Genomic DNA, 15,596 nt, shown 5'->3' with positions numbered 1-15,596 from the left:
ATTAACTCTCAGCAATTTGCATTTGACAAAAGATAGAATCCAGTTTCTCTTGTTCTGCTGATCTGTGCTTCATGCCAGATGGGGGTGGCTTCAGGTCAGGTGTTTCCCAGACCTGGGGCTGTCTTTGGGATGCAAGACAACCCTGGAGAGAAAAGGGAAAGAGAGAAAATAAATACTGGTTGGCTTAGGGTAGCTCAGCTCCAGACTGATCCGCATAAAAAACGTATTGGGATGATAAATAATTTTGATAAAAGGCACTTGACAAATGGAGCAGCTGTTCCACCCCGTGGATGGGGCTGTAAATCCAGTATTTATGGGCAGGGGCTCCCAAAGGACATCCCTGCTGTGGCAGGTGGGTTCTGGGGAGTGTCCCTATTCTGGCAGCTCATGCATTCTGGATCTTACACATACTAATATCATCCCTGAGATCCCAGCAAAGAAAGGAGAGATTAAGTATTCCTCAGAGGGACTGTGGGGACGTGGCTTGCTGGGGGCAAGGCCACATTAGGTTTTCTGCAAGCAGTGCAAAAATGAGGTTTTGATTGGTTTCTAACCGGTCACAATTGGCACATTTTAAATGACTATAAAAACCTGACACCCTCCTGAGGAGCAGGGTTGCCCTTTAATATTTTTTTTTCTTTGTAGAGGAGGCACAAAGGAAAAAGGTTAATTGACAAAAACAAGTCCTGCATCACTAGTGTGGAGTGTTTCCAAATAGCAACATAAAAACATATTGCCAAAAGGACATGTTAGACCCCTGATGCTACAGCCAGGCTGAGAGGAGAGACATCAGTGCCTGCTGCCTCTGCTGGGGAGGCACACACATTATTACATACAGCTCTGCTTTATCTAAAACCTGAACTCTTACATTTAAATTTTAGCATTCTGGTAAATAATACAGAGGTGCTTCAAAGGGTGTGTGTGCTTGCCACCCTGGAGAAGCCTCCTTTAGCTCAGGCCAGGCACAGAGTGAGTCTGAGCTACATAAACCAGGCAAGGGCACACAAGCCCTCCTGCTGCTTTTAGCACCGTGCTGGGGGTGGCCTCTAGGCTGGGGTGACCTTGGTGGCTTTGGCCCACAGTGGCAGCCCTCGAGAGAAGACAAATGGCAACACAAGGGGCATAAAGAAAACCCTGTCTGGTCCTCAGTGTCTAACATTTTGGGGAAGAACAGCAGCTTGGAGAGGTGCTGTGGGTGAGTACCTGGAAGTGAACCATCCCCTGTCTCTTTCCCTATAGTGCCCTAAGAATTTGCTGTTTGAGTGCACCACTCTGTTCCCTGGTATGAATCTGTCGAGAAAGAGTTTTCCAAAGAGCCCTTGCTGATTTTCCATTTACTCCCCCATTGCAGTGATTACAGGGGTTTGTACTTACACAATGCTTAAGTAAGGGAGTGATGAACTATTTACAGGGGATTTTTCTTTTGTATACAGCTGTAGGAAAAATCCTGGCAGCAGGGTTCATTCATGTAGTCCTGCTCTGCTCCAAGGATGAAATGGAAAAACACTTCTTTCCCCAGAGAGGAACCCACATCAGCAGGAGGACGAGCAATCAGTAAGTGATAATGAATCAGTTAAAGTGCATTTGAGATCAATAGATGTAGGTTAGGACACATGTAGCCAGTCATTTCTGAGTCTGTTTTAACACAGCTGCATGTTAGCCTAAACCTCAATTATCATGCATTTTATGGAGTATAAATTTTTCAGCATTCCCTGTTCAGTTTGTGCAGAATCCTTTAAGTACTGTCTTACATGGGCTAACAGTGGGGTAAAGCAGCCTGGACTTAGGACACCAGAAAAACTGGGGCCATGTGGTCATAGAATTATTGTGGAATAAATCATATGTTGGGGCCCAAACGTGCTTCCTTGTTTGCTTCATTCCTCTTCTTGATGATCTTTTGAAGGATGATCCAAAGCCCAAAGCACCTGCAGCTGTTGCTAATTGGGCAATGGCTTATGTGTCACTTAGATTTACTCATTCTACATACACCCCCTCACAATGTAATTAACAGTGATCGCACTGTTAGATAATTAAATTTAGTTTTAGGCAGAGGTCAAGTGACCTGGATAGTTTATATGGGGGCTGATGCCCTCCAGTGAGTAAATCAAAAATAGTGATCTCAGGGTCCCCCACTGCTGACAGCAGAGCTTTGGGTCATTAAGGTGCTCATTGCTCACCAAGGCCTGTAGGAAATCTGGCATTTTCCCATTTCCTCGCTTTCCAAATGGAAATGAAATAGGAAAAACAATGACTTGTCAGAGAATGATCCCAGTGTTTGTGGTAGACATGGAAATGGAGCAGATGAGGGATGAGGGACTGAGCTGGATGGGCTGTGCACTTCTCCCATGGTTATTGCTTAATGAAAGATGGGATGTGGTAACTCAATTCCTTTATTTGGCTTGCTGGTGCCCTGCCCATGCTGCATCTCACCCATAGCTGTGCCAGTGCTGGCTGGAGCTGGTGTGACACAGCAGGGTCCAGTTGCCATGCCCAGGGGGGACCTGCCAGGTGGAAACTCAATTTTGTGCTGAAATGACTCATGGCAAAATATTTTGAGCCGGTTCAACTGAGTGCTTTGTTTTGAGTCATGGTGACTGTAACGGCAAGGTTTGTTTAGATGCTCCTGGCAGAAAAAAACAGAGAGACACAGATAGATTGGTAAATACATAACTGAAAGAGTAACATATTGGAAACAATTTTTTTATGGAAAACGCTTTGTACAAAGAATGACTGCTCAGTTTAAGCTTTTCCTGCAGCCTGGCTGGGCACCAGCACAGCCCACGAAGCAGCCCTGGCATCTCTGAAAGTCACTGGGTGCACATTTCCCCTCCAAGGCTCTGATTTTGCTCCAAGCAGCCTGAAAACAGCAGCCCTCTCTGGGATTTTCCTGTCACTTTCCTCTATCACTTTATGCATTTCTTATTTCAGTGATAACAGGAGGGTCCTCTACATTTTTCCCATCTCTATAGGCAGTGGACAGATAATAATTAAATCACAGCTTAGATTGGGACTTGGCACTCGTGCTGAGGATGAGGACAATCTGTCTATTTGCAGGATTAGACATACATACATATATATATATATGCATATATTAATCCTTATGTTTTTCACAAATAATCCTGTGTGTTCTTGGATGGAAAGCACATTAGAGCAAGCCAGCATCCTCTCATCCTGTTTGTTCCTCCCTTCTCTCCCTGAGAACAATGACAGCAGGAGGAAGTCTCGCATTGGTTTGTTACCAGTTTCCAGGCAGTTTTGCTTCCAGCTCCCCAACTACAAGCAACATTGCAATCCCTGGGCTGGAACAGACACCGACAGCATCTGGTCTAGAAAAACATTGCTAAAGATTGGGGAGTTTGTCGAGTTTAGCATTTTGATGAAATTTACCTCTTTACACGTGAGTGAGGGCTATTGATTGTGCACGATACTAAGGAGTGATGATGATTTGTAGCTTGGGAAAAGGGGTTAAATCCAGGCAGGCTGCCGTCACTGCGGGTGATGTGCAGCCCCGTGCGACTTCCACTACCTGCCACTTGGGCAGTTCATTACCGAAAAAAATCACATTCTGCTGCGCCCTCGCAGCCCTGCAAGCCGAGACGCCTGCAATCAGCATTCGTAAATGATAAGGCAGGGATGCAGCCCCCCAGTGCGGGCTGCCCAGCACAAATCCTGCTGTTTCTGGGGAGGTTTCAGCAATTCCTTCTGGCTTTTGGTCAGTGAGGCTGCACCTCCCGCACCACAACTGTACGACTATTTGTAATACCATTTATTATTGCTTTTTTTTGGAGCACATCTCCAATCAGAAAGTGTAAGAAAATCCCATCCGCCTGCCAGTTGACTCATGTGTAGGGTTTCCACTTCCCAGATCTGCATATTGTAAGCTCCTGACACAAGTTGATGTTGTAAGTACAGCTTCCATACGGTTCTCTCAAAGGCAACAGGTTTTTTTTATACATATATATTTATATACGGCACCTGGTTTGGCAGGAACCACATCCGAAAAAGGGAAATAAGGAAAACTAAAAGCTGACTCTACCTAGCTATTGCTGGCTTGGGAGACGGTTTGGCCAATTCCAAACACAGCATCAATCTCTTATTCCTACTGAGGATCAGCACGGGAGTTGGCGGGGCTGGGACGGCTCCCGAGTGCCGAGTGAACAGGTCGACAACAGGTCAGCAAATCCAGGTGTGACATCTGGATCCAGCTGCAGAAGGGCCAAACCTCAGTGAGCATCCCGAGGAACAAACACAAGAGTCCTTGGCCCTTCCCACCCTCTGCCTGGCAGAATTTGGGTTCAGCACCTCAGACTGAGCAGCTTTCCCCGCCGGACCTGACAGACACCACTGGGGATCCTGGGGCGGGGGAGCCCATGCGGGCCGGACCCTCGCGCCTTCCCGCCTGGCTGCCCGCTCTGTGCCGGGGCATCTGCGGGCTCAATGCACCCCGGCGGCTCCCGGCGCTCGGCCCCTCCGACAGCGCCGCTGCCACCGGGGGCTCCATCCCCTGCCCTCCCTCGCCACCGCGCCGTGTCCCGGTCCCCCGCCCGGCCCTGAGGGGCTCTGTCCATCCCCTGCCCTCCCTCGCCACCGCGCCGTGTCCAGGTCCCCCGCCCGGCCCTGAGGAGCTCTGTCCATCCCCTGCCCTCCCTCGCCACCGCGCCGTGTCCCGGTCCCCCGCCTGGCCCTGAGGGGCTCTGTCCATCCCCTGCCCTCCCTCGCCACCGCGCCGTGTCCCGGTCCCCCGCCCGTCCCTCAGGGGCTCTGTCCATCCCTTGCCCTCCCTCGCCACCGCGCCGTGTCCCGGTCCCCCGCCCGTCCCTCAGGGGCTCTGTCCATCCCTTGCCCTCCCTCGCCACCGCGCCGTGTCCCGGGTCCCCCGCCCGTCCCTCAGGGGCTCTGTCCATCCCTTGCCCTCCCTCGCCACCGCGCCGTGTCCCGGTCCCCCGCCCGTCCCTCAGGGGCTCTGTCCATCCCTTGCCCTCCCTCGCCACCGCGCCGTGTCCCGGGTCCCCCGCCCGTCCCTCAGGGGCTCTGTCCATCCCTTGCCCTCCCTCGCCACCGCGCCGTGTCCCGGTCCCCCGCCCGTCCCTCAGGGGCTCTGTCCATCCCCTGCCCTCCCTCGCCACCGCGCCGTGTCCCGGTCCCCCGCCCGGCCCTGAGGGGGCTCTGCCCGCCCCCGCGCGGCGCCGCCCCCTGGCGGCGGGTCGGGCGCCGCCCCCGCGGTGACAGACAGGGGCGGCGCGGGGCCGTGCGGGCGCGGTGCGGGGCGGGCGCGGCGATGCGCCGCCGCCGCCGCCATCCCGGCGCAGCCCGCGGCGAGCCCTGCCTGCCTGGCCGCCCCTAGGCAGCCGCGCTGCGGGCGGAAGGGCAGGGGAGGCGGCGGCGGCTTCTCCTTCCCGGCGCCCCGCATGAGGAGAGGCGTTAAATAGCGCCAGCGCCGCGGCGGCCGCCACTGCCCGCTCGGTGGCGGCGGGGCCGCCTGGCCGGCGGCGGAAATATGGCGAGCGACTCCCCGGCGCGGAGCCTGGACGAGATAGACCTCTCGGCGCTGCGGGTGAGGCGCAGGGCCGGGGATTGCGGGAAGGCATGTGGGAGCGGCACCCCCCATCCATCCATCCATCCATCCATCCATCAACCCACCCATCTATGCATCCATGCATCCATCCATCCCCGGTGGCGGGGAGATGGGGCTGGGGTTCCGCGGCTCTCGGCGTGTGTGTGTGTATGTATGTGTGTGTGGGTGTGTGTGTGTGTGTGTGTGTATGTGATGTGCGCCTGCACGTATGTAAATGCGGGCAGACAGCCGTGTGCGCGTGCATGTGCGTGCCCGCCGCGTGTGCGCGCACCCTCACGTGTGTGCACCCGCACATGTGTGTGCATATATGTGTGTGTGTGTATATATATGTATGTATGTATACATGTGTGTGTGCGCCGTGCCCCGCAGGTGTGTGCGTGCCCGTGTGCGCGCAGCGGGTGCGTGCGGCCGGGCGGGTCCCCGCGGCGGGGCCGGTCCCGGTCCCGGTTCCTCCCGCGCTCCGATCTGCCCCGCGCAGCACGCAGGGCTGCGGGGCCGGGCTGCGGGGCTTTGGCCCCAGACCCCGCTTTCCCCGCTTTCCCTGCCCCGCAGCCTCTCCATCCCTCTCCCGGTGTGTCCCTGCGCGCTGCCTCCTCCTCACCCCGCTGGAAAATGAAGCCCAGCGTGTACCCTTGAAATGTCAGGCTCCTCAGACGTGTCAGCCTCTCGTGGGCTGTGGCCCGATGTCCCCCCTGGTCAATTTCTCCTTCAATTTCTCCTTCAGTTTCTCCTGTAACTTTCTTCTTTTCCCCCGTTTCTCCATCTTTCTGGCCGTAAGAATGGCTCGCTGGGAACGAGCATGGGGAGTCATTGACAGAAACAGCATTTATGCGGGAGGCAGCAGCCAGGCTGCTCCTTGCAACCCGCTGCATACACAGATAAATAAAATCAAGCAGAATCTGCTGAAGACTTGAACAAGTGTATTTTTAGAAATGTTACTTGCTTCAGTGCAAGAAAAAAAAAAAAAAAAGAGAAGTCTATCTTTATTCACTTGCCCTACTTTCTTTCTGGTGAGTTTCTGGTTGATTAATAGTGTAAATGATTGCTCAGCAATACACAGTGTTGATGAGATTGGAATAGGGGAACCATCTGCCTTAAAAACAGACCTGGAGCTGGTTTCCCCCTTAGGTGGAAGATGCCTTGGGAGAAAGGTTGCTGAAGCCGGTGGAGTTAATCCAGGAGAGCAGTATAATTTGGGGGGGAGGGGACCCTCTCCTTCTTCCCCGCCCTCTGCTTTATTTTTAATTTTAATTTTTTTGTTTAACGTCTGTGTTGGGAAGTGTATTTGAACTAGGGTACCATTTCTTTTTAAAATCGTATCCACACGTGCTTAGGCTGTTGGTTTTTTTTTGTTTTGTTTTTTTTTCCCCCCCGTTTGTGGCTTTTTAATAGCAGCGCACACCAGATACAGCCGGGGTTTTGTTTTCTCTTTAGGAGGAAATGTATATTCCCTCCCTCCCCCGAGAGCCGGCGGCAGCGCCTGCTCGGTGTGCAGAGCAGTGCTGGCATTTCAGGGTAACCGGAGACAAGGGGACCTGAAACCCCGACTGACAGCCGGGTGGGACAGCGAAACCCTGCTGCTCTGCTCCCCTGCCCAGCAGTGGCCACTGCTAGCCCAGGGCTGCTGCCACTCAGACCTCTGCCCTCTCTCAGTGCCGTGGCACTTTCCTGTAAATGATGAGAGATGTGGTGGATTGCGAGCATGACAAGAATAGGAGCTTAATTTGCCAAGGAATAGATCTTCTTCTAAACTAAGCTCCTCCAGCACTTAGAATAATTGTTAAAGGTCGTAAATTCAGCAGATAGGGCATGAAGCGTGAATCATTCCATGGGGTCTGAATCAGAAATCAATAGTAAATTTGCTGCCTGAGCACAAAACATGGCAGGGAGGAGTAATTCCCCAAGCCTTGCAAAAATTTTATATATTAGAAAAGAAGTGTCACATTGCTGCGGGTTTGTAGATGAGTCTGGGTGGAGGAGATGTTGCTCTTGTTCTGCTTGTGTGTTTAAAGGGGTGAGGGTGACAGAAATGCTCAGAGCAGGTAGTGACTCAAAAATCTGGTGAAGGGGATGATTTGTTCCCAGCAGTGGGGAAAGGAAGTGCTCAGGACGCTTATCTCTGTGTTTGAGTCACTGAAATGTTCCAGGCCAGGGCTTGTGAACCACAGGCAAATGTGTGTGAGAAAGGTGGACCTTTGACTGCCAGTTTGCCCAGTCCTTTGCTTTGGCTTCCCTGCTCCTGTCCCAGGGAAGGGAGGTGGATTTGCAGGATGGCAGTGCTCTGAGCACAAGCAGAACCCTGCACACCATCATTCAGTTCACTTTGCCACTGCCCATGGGCTTATGGGGTGGGATTTGTAGATCTGGGCTGGAAGGTGACACAGGAGTGGCAGGAGCTCCTGTTTCTGCCACACTGTAGGGTTTATTTTGGCCAGGCAGTTGGGCTCCACCGCAGCAGTGCATCTGCTGGATGTGCTGGAGGCTGGGCCAGGAACAAAGCACTGAATTCTGATTAAAATGCACAGCCTGGTGCATCGAGTAAGCACACTTGGGGCTGGCTCCTGCCTTCTCTGTGACACGTTTCTATCCATCACTGGGCACTGCTCATTGCTGTGGTACCCAGGAGTGCCCCTGTGAGTGCACAGGGTAGGAAGGATTCTTAAACCAGAGATCTTCCAGTGGTGGTGCTGGTAATGAGGATCGCTAATGTTGCAGAAAACCGTAATTTAAAACAATGAGGCCATTGAACAGGTAGCACTGCATATTACACTGACAAGGGGATAAGATAAACTACATTATAATGTCCTTTTGTATGGGTAAGGAGATATTTTTGCTAGTCCACTCAGCATGTTTAATTGCCAGATGACCCGGCAGTGTTATTAGCAGAATAATGATTAACACGAGGATTCACACAGGCTGTTGACAGGCATGTTGGAGAAGCAGATTTTTGCACTAAATGAGAACCGGAGTGAGGAGGGATGCAGTGGGTCATGGTCTCTGGTGCTAAATGCACAGCTGATCCCAATAGGAGAGAGCAGAAAGATGGGGCTGGGTTTGGTATTTTTTCCCCTGCTTTTTTTGTCTCAGTGAATGCAAGAGCCTGTCATCTCTTGCTAAAGGCAGTGGCCTTGATCCTTCTCAAATATTCAGGTCAATAGCTTTTCCTCTGCTGCATCCATCTGCAGGGCTGGGCCTCTGGCTGATGTACCAGCAGTGGCAGCAGGCTCTTCTGCAGTAGCTGCCCACAGCTGGATTCATCTGAGTTGCTCTGCAAGGTGTGTGGGAGGTTATAAAAGTTCTCAGGGAGGAAAACCTTTCCCAGGGAGCTGATAACCGCTGGGTTGGGTCTGGCTTGGGGCCAGCAATCCCCTTTGCTCACAGCTGCTCCTTGTCTTGCGGGCAGGGGCTCGCCCTGGGCATAGGGCACCAGGCACGTCTGGGATATACAGCTCTGCTGAGGGTTTCCTGCAAGGCAGGGAGTTTAAAAGAGCTTTTTGGGGAAGAAGCAATTATTTTCTTCATGTACCTGGACGTTGCTTTTGTTTTGAACTCATTAACAAACCCCAAGCTTTTGTTATTTACTTTAGTGTAGTGCTGACCATGCACTCTCTGGAAACTGTATCCTAAAATCGTTTGTTGTTTTGGAAAAGCCTGGCCTTTAATGCTCAGGCTTGGAGAGGAGACAGCACAGAATTTAAGGAGCCGGTGAGTATTAGCTGTTGCTGGGAAGAATTGGATGAAACCCAAAAATGTCACTACTCTTCCTTCAGCTTGCTTTGTATAGAAGTGAAGTTTCAGTGGCCCTTTGTTTGCATTAGTTGATCACTGTCAATGAAGATAAAAGCTGACATGTTAAAAACCCACAAAACTCAAACATGCTGGCATTGTCCTGTTTCTAGAACTTTGTCAGTTTATGGCATATTTCAGCATCATTAAAGATTTAGGAGAAGCTCTAATGGGGGATAAGCACTGCAGGCCACCACTCAGGAGCATTACTCTAGCAGTGTTATTTTAGGTTTCTTCTTCCAGCACCTTTTTAAAAAAAACTCTGTAGCTCAACAGAATTTGGGCAGCTTTTGTAAAGGTCACCTTCCTAAATAGAAAGAGGAACAAACTTGATTATGGATGACTTCTAGAGATTTTAAAAAAAAGACATTGAAAGCTTATTTTTCTGTGTTTTACATGATAATGCTACCATGCAAAATTTGGGGCAGATGTTCAGCAAATAAATACATATATTCACTGTTCCTGAGGAAAGACACTTTCAACAGTGTTCCATCAGGGACTTAATCTGTGCTCTTCCAGTGTGGTTCAGTGCATGTTTAAGTTACAAACCATGACAGTATCCATGTACTTTGCCTATTTTGGAGCTTTTTGATTCTAAAGCATAAAACCTTGCAGCAGAATACTGGTCTCTGAATCACAGAATCATAGAATGTGCGTTTGAAGGGACCTCAAAGCTTATCTAGTTCCAAAACTGCTGCCATGGGCAGGGACACCTTCCCTTAGACCAGGTTGCTCCAAGCCCTGTCCAACCTGGCCTTGAACAATTCCAGGGATGAGGCATCCACAGCCGCTCTGGGTTTTATGTTGCAGTGCATTGCTACTCTCTGAGAAAATAATTTATTCCTAACATTTAATCTAAATCTTTCCTCTAATTTAAATCATCCCAAAGAGATGGCAATGTCCAACTCCATTCCTTGAAGTGCAAACCTATCCTCTATGCATCTATGCAATTCTTGTGTGTGCTCATTGAAAGTTACAATGGCAAAGTTACAATGGATCTGTCTTCTGTCAAATCTTTCTCTGGGGTTGATTGTATTCTTTTCTCTGCCTTTTGGAGTTGTGCAGCCCAGCTGCTGCTCTTCTGCAGTTACTCTTCAGCACTGGGTACTCTTCCTCATTGTTGCAGTTCTTCCACAACATAGCAGTTACGGTGTTTTTGAAGGCATGGAGAGTTCTCTGTTTTCACTAGTGTTCCTTTGCTGGGCAGCCATAAAAATTAATAATTTGCAGTGAATTTATGGCAAAGCATATGCTTGAACAGGCTGAAGTTAAAGCACAAGTGACTTTGTTGAATCAAGCTTCGAAGCAACAAAGAGCATTTGATTGGTATGCATATTTAAAGTAAAGTGTCTGTTTTTAATCCATGTGACAAGGAGGAGTTAGAGGAGGTTTTTAACCTTGCCTACCTGAAGGTAGTTTTTTATCTGCCAGGCTTGTAGATGTAGTGGTACAGTCTGTATGGGGTGAGGGAGGAAACAATTTCCATTTGATCTGTATGTAAATCCCCATGGATAAATCACCCAGCTGTGGAAGAGGTGTCCTTGGAAATCATCATTCATGTGAGGCCAGGTCAGGAGAAAGCCATGATCACCTCCTGGACTCAGGCTCTGAGCTGCTCCCTACAAACCTTTGCCTGACTCTTCCTGATGTACCCTTACTTTTTGCAGGGGTAATTACAGACACCAGTGGGAGTTCTGTGACTCTGACCTGCAGACCAAGGACAGGGTATTGATCCCTGTCTCATTTCTTCATGCCTCATATATAAAGGGGTAGAATCCTGCTAGATTTCCTGTGCTTCCCCACCTTAAAAACTACCAGCAGGCAGAAGAGTGCATGGTGTGGAGAAACAGCATTGGCAAAACTCTTGTGCCTTGGGGTGTGGAGAATGGTGTTGAGGGTTCAAGACCTACCAGCTGAAGGCAGCTGCTTGCCCTGGGCTGCCAGGGGAGCACACATGTTGTTTTCCCTTGCTGCCAGCTACAGAAGTGAATGGGAGCCTTGTGGAGTGAAAGGCAGACCTGCATTTGCTCTCCCAGGACTTTGGCTAATCCTTTCTCCATGCTGGTGGCGTTTTTGGCCCTGAGTGCTCTGCAGGTGTAGAGCTTCCATCACATAAGGTTTCCATTTGTTCATGCTCAGGTGCCTCTTTTGTTACATTTCACGCAGCAATTAAAGCAAGGCGCAGATTAAAACCCACAAGCCCAAGTGACGGGTAGCTCCATTGAGTGAGAGTTTGTGTCTCCCACTTAGAAAGTCAGGAGCTTTAATTTCCTTCTCCCCAGCCCCCTTCTCCCTTCCCGTTTTGTCATTTTGAACTGTGGCTGCACATTGAAACTGATGGTCAGTCTACTCTGGGCTCAGGAAAAAACTTACATAAGTGAGATTTGATGTTTTCCATGTAAATAGTTTATGATTTCTAAAGGAGTGCTGGCTAAGGAACATGGTCCTTGGAAAATGGATACTCCCCCCTCTCCCTGTGTTCCTCCTCCATGGCTGTTTCTGGATGAGCCCTGTGAGGGGCTGAGCATCCCCTTCCTGCTGGGGGATGAGGATGCCTAGCGTGTCAGCCCCCAGCCCTGAGGAGCTCCTGCAATGGCTCATTAGTGAAAGGAGAAGAAAAGCCACCAAGGTTGGAAAACACTGACAAGAAGTTTAGTTGGCACTCAGCTCTATCTCTCTGCATGCCTGATTTTTATTTTGTTATGGCCAATGAGAAAACCTTTCCCTTTGATCCAGAATGTCACTTTTCCGTGTTAATTTGCTGCAGTGCTTGCCAGGAGTTCAAGGTTGTGTGTTGGTAATAAACGATGGTAATCAGGCAGGCAGCACTGGAATGGCCAGACTGGATCCCAGCTCCTGCTTCCATCTGAGGGGAGCCAGCAGCGTGTCCTGCCCCACTCTCAGAAGCTGAGCTGCCCTACCCATGAGGTGTTCCCTTTGCTGTGCTGTGGCTAACCAGCTCTGCCTGCCACAGGAGCCCTGCCAGATACTGATGGCTTCGTGCAAATACCGTCCACTGGCAGTCAGTGAGGTGTCACCTGGGCAGGTGACATTATCCCATCCTTCCTATGGATGCACTCGGGTGAAAACAGCCCTGCCCTCTGGCAGGCACAGTCCCTGCCTGGTTTGTGCAGCTGTGAGCAGTGAGCTGCTCCTCTGAGCAAAGCCTGAGCCGTGCAAGTTCAACATCCTCTTGGTTCTGAGCGCTCCTGCTGCAGTGAGGGTGGGCGTTTCTGCTTGCGTGAGTGCACGTGTGGTTTTCAGCTTCAGAGTGCACAAAACCTTTTGTTACAGTTTTTGCTTGTTCCCTCCAGCAGTGGCATTGCAGGGTGCAGAAAGTGGTGCTTTCAGAACAGTAAATTGTTCCAAAAGCAGTGCTTTTTAAAAGCCAGGGGTATTGCATATTCCTTTATTCACTAACAAGAAAAGTAAAAAATTTATGTGGCTGATGGTCGCCTCTCCCCTTCCTTTTAAAAATTCCCTTTTCTCCTAGTGTTGAAATTCAGCAGGAAAAAGCCTATTGCCAACTGAGTCATGTGCTTAGTGCATGACAGAAGTGACTGTTTGGGATCATGCCCTTAATCTGCTGGATGGTGACTTTAGGATGCATTGGAGGTGGTAGAGCCTTTGCTGAGGGAAAGATTGCACAGCTTGAGCCTAATAAAATGTGTCTAATAACTGCTGTAGCATGCTATAGAAATACAAGAGATCAAAGCTTCAGAGGCATTTATTTTCATAATTTGTGGGTCAGATCCTTGCAGGACTAATTGGGTGCTGTTTGATGTCCAGGCAACAATAGAAATCTCCCTGTACATCAGAATATATTTGTCTCTTCCTCTTTCATACAAAAGCATAAAAGCTTAGCGTGGTTTTGAGATAAACTGGCAAAAGTGAAGGTGCAGATCTCCCTACCTCACTGCAGTCTTTCTTAGCAGTATTAAAAGGGTAGTAAGGCACTGGAACATTTTGCCTGGAGAAATGGTGAATGATCCTTGTATGGAAGTGTTCAAGGCCGGGTTGGATGGGGCTTGGAACAACCTGATCTAGTGGGTGGCATCTCTGCCCATAGTGGGGGATCAGCTTAAAGGTCCCTTGTTCCCTTCCAACCCAAACTATTCTATATTTCTGTTACACTGTATAGCTGATACAGTGACCAAAACAAATTTCTACTTGCCAGATGTCGATTGTTTTAATTAACATTGGTGCTTCAGGAGCACTACGCCTCAGGTTGTTGCTTACTGCTCCCCAGGACATGAGCCAAGGTGAAACCAGAGAATGAGCTCTGGTGGTGCAGCTCAGTGCACCTCCCCAGCTGTGGCTCACTAGTTGTGAAACTCTGGGGGTATCTCAGCACTGTGGGTGGTCACCTCCAGAACACAGCAGGTCAGAGTCAGATATGCTGTGAGCCTTGCAGGGTACTTATAAAAAGGTCTTTTATTTATATGTGTTAAAATAATGTGTACAAATAAAAATAAGCGTGACTCTGTTCCTCCAGTGGAACAGGACAGCAGGGTATGGCTATGAGTCTTGTCTCCCTGTACCTGGCACACAGACCTTCTTCAAACAGGCCAGAATTTTCCAGGCTACTCACTCAGATGGTAGATGCCTAAACAGCCATGAAACATGGCTTGAAAGGTGCAGTGCCCTTAAACTTGTGGGGTTTGTGTTTTATGCTCCCACTGAATACTCATGGTAGGTGTTTGGGGAAGGGGCTTCTCTTGTGTGCCTGCAGGTGCCACCTTTTGGGGAGAAAAGAAAGATGGGTGTGCAAGGCAAATGTTTTTGCAGAAGAACCAGAGGCCAAGGCAATGAAATGAAAAGGACTTTAAATGCATTTTCTGGCCATGCAGACAGGCTGTCTTCAGTGCAATAAATCTTCAGCCTTTATGTATTGATTAGCTTCAGTAAATAGTGTGATGACTCTGCTCTTCCCATTGCTATTCTGTGGGGATCGGTGTGTTAGTATGGCTGAAGAGGCTATAATAGCTAAATGGGATTCCAGTAGTGAGAGCAGTTTACAAATGCTCTCCAAAGCCATCCTCGCAGCCAGTGTGACTCTGTTTGACTGCTCTAAATGTAAACACAATGCTCCACTGCTGACCAGGCTCATAATGGCTGTGTTTTCTAATGGGCAAAACTGTTCTCTGGGCCAGGTGTCCTTCAGTGGCTGTGCCCTGCCCTGGCAGGGATGCTGTCTGCACCTGGTCCTCTGGTTGGGGACCTGTGATGGACACATTCTGAAGAGGAGAGGCTGAAATAGGGAGCTGCCTGGCTATAAAATGGAAAATGGCTGAAAATGCCCCCAGCCATGTCAATAATTTCTTCAATATTCATATGATGCTGGACATAGTTTGAAGTGATTTTTCTTGTTGAGCTTTGCTGGTGCTCTTGGAGCCAGATGTGTGATGTGGCAGCCTGAAGGTGGTTGTGTTTGAGCTCTGGGCAAGCCTCAGGTCCCTAAACATCTGCTACGATAAAGCATGAACAGAGCAGGAAGATGGCAGGGACAGCAGCTCGTTGTCCTTGTGGAGCAGCAGTGGGAGGATGGATGGATGGATGGAGAGCTGCTTTACCTATTAGTTACTATAGCTGAAAGCCCATCCAGAACACTTTCCAGTGGCATCTCCCTGTTTTGTGACAACCTGTAATAACACCCTGCTGAACAAGCTCAAGAGGTAGTTTGGACCATGAGCTGAAATCCCAGGTTGCTCTGGAGACAGTGGAAGGAAAGATAGGACGTAGCAGATGTAAAATTAGCATAACAATACACCTTAAATTCAACTTGAAGGAAATAATTGAAGACTAGTTGTCACTTACACTTGTGACCTCTGCCAAGATGACTCACACTGCAATATAATATGAGTCACTTGTTAATGATGGCCTGTTAAGGAGAAAGCGCCAAATCCCTGTGACTTCTTCACCGTGCTCTGTAAAAGTCAGGATGGGGAAGGGTGTTCAGGATATTATTGCCTAGAAGTAACTGATACTTAAGAGCACCGAAGCACCTTTACTTGGCTCTGGGTGACTCTGGCATGATAAGGCAATGGTCCTGAGCAGAAATGCTGCTGCTTCTTTGGCCTTGGTTTAAAAGAGCCACAAAACACTGTGTAGCTGTGTTGCCCGAGGGTGGGGACCCTGATAACTTTAACTTTCCTTCCTGCCAGATGGCTCAGCTGGCCAGAGGTCAAGTGCCTGCTGGTGGGACAGAGGATGGGAGGGAGGGAGGTGGGTGAAT

At 49.7% G+C, this 15,596-nt stretch overlaps 1 protein-coding gene across 5 annotated transcripts in view; it reads left to right on the top strand.

Moving 5' to 3' along the window:
• Positions 1-5,247: 5,247 nt before the first annotated feature.
• Positions 5,248-15,596, top strand: part of TNIK (TRAF2 and NCK interacting kinase) — a 148,333-nt gene continuing 137,984 nt past the window's right edge. For all 5 annotated transcript variants that reach the window (XM_056498759.1, XM_056498756.1, XM_056498758.1 and 2 more), the window contains exon 1: positions 5,248-5,554. In XM_056498759.1, the coding sequence (XP_056354734.1) occupies positions 5,498-5,554 (57 nt within the window). In that variant the 5' untranslated portion in view covers positions 5,248-5,497. The remainder of the gene's footprint in view (positions 5,555-15,596) is intronic.

The sequence above is a fragment of the Oenanthe melanoleuca genome, chromosome 9, assembly GCF_029582105.1.
Source record: "Oenanthe melanoleuca isolate GR-GAL-2019-014 chromosome 9, OMel1.0, whole genome shotgun sequence".
NCBI lineage: Eukaryota > Metazoa > Chordata > Aves > Passeriformes > Muscicapidae > Oenanthe > Oenanthe melanoleuca.
Note: the sequence above shows the minus strand (reverse complement) of the source record. Positions and strands in the feature narration are given on the sequence as shown.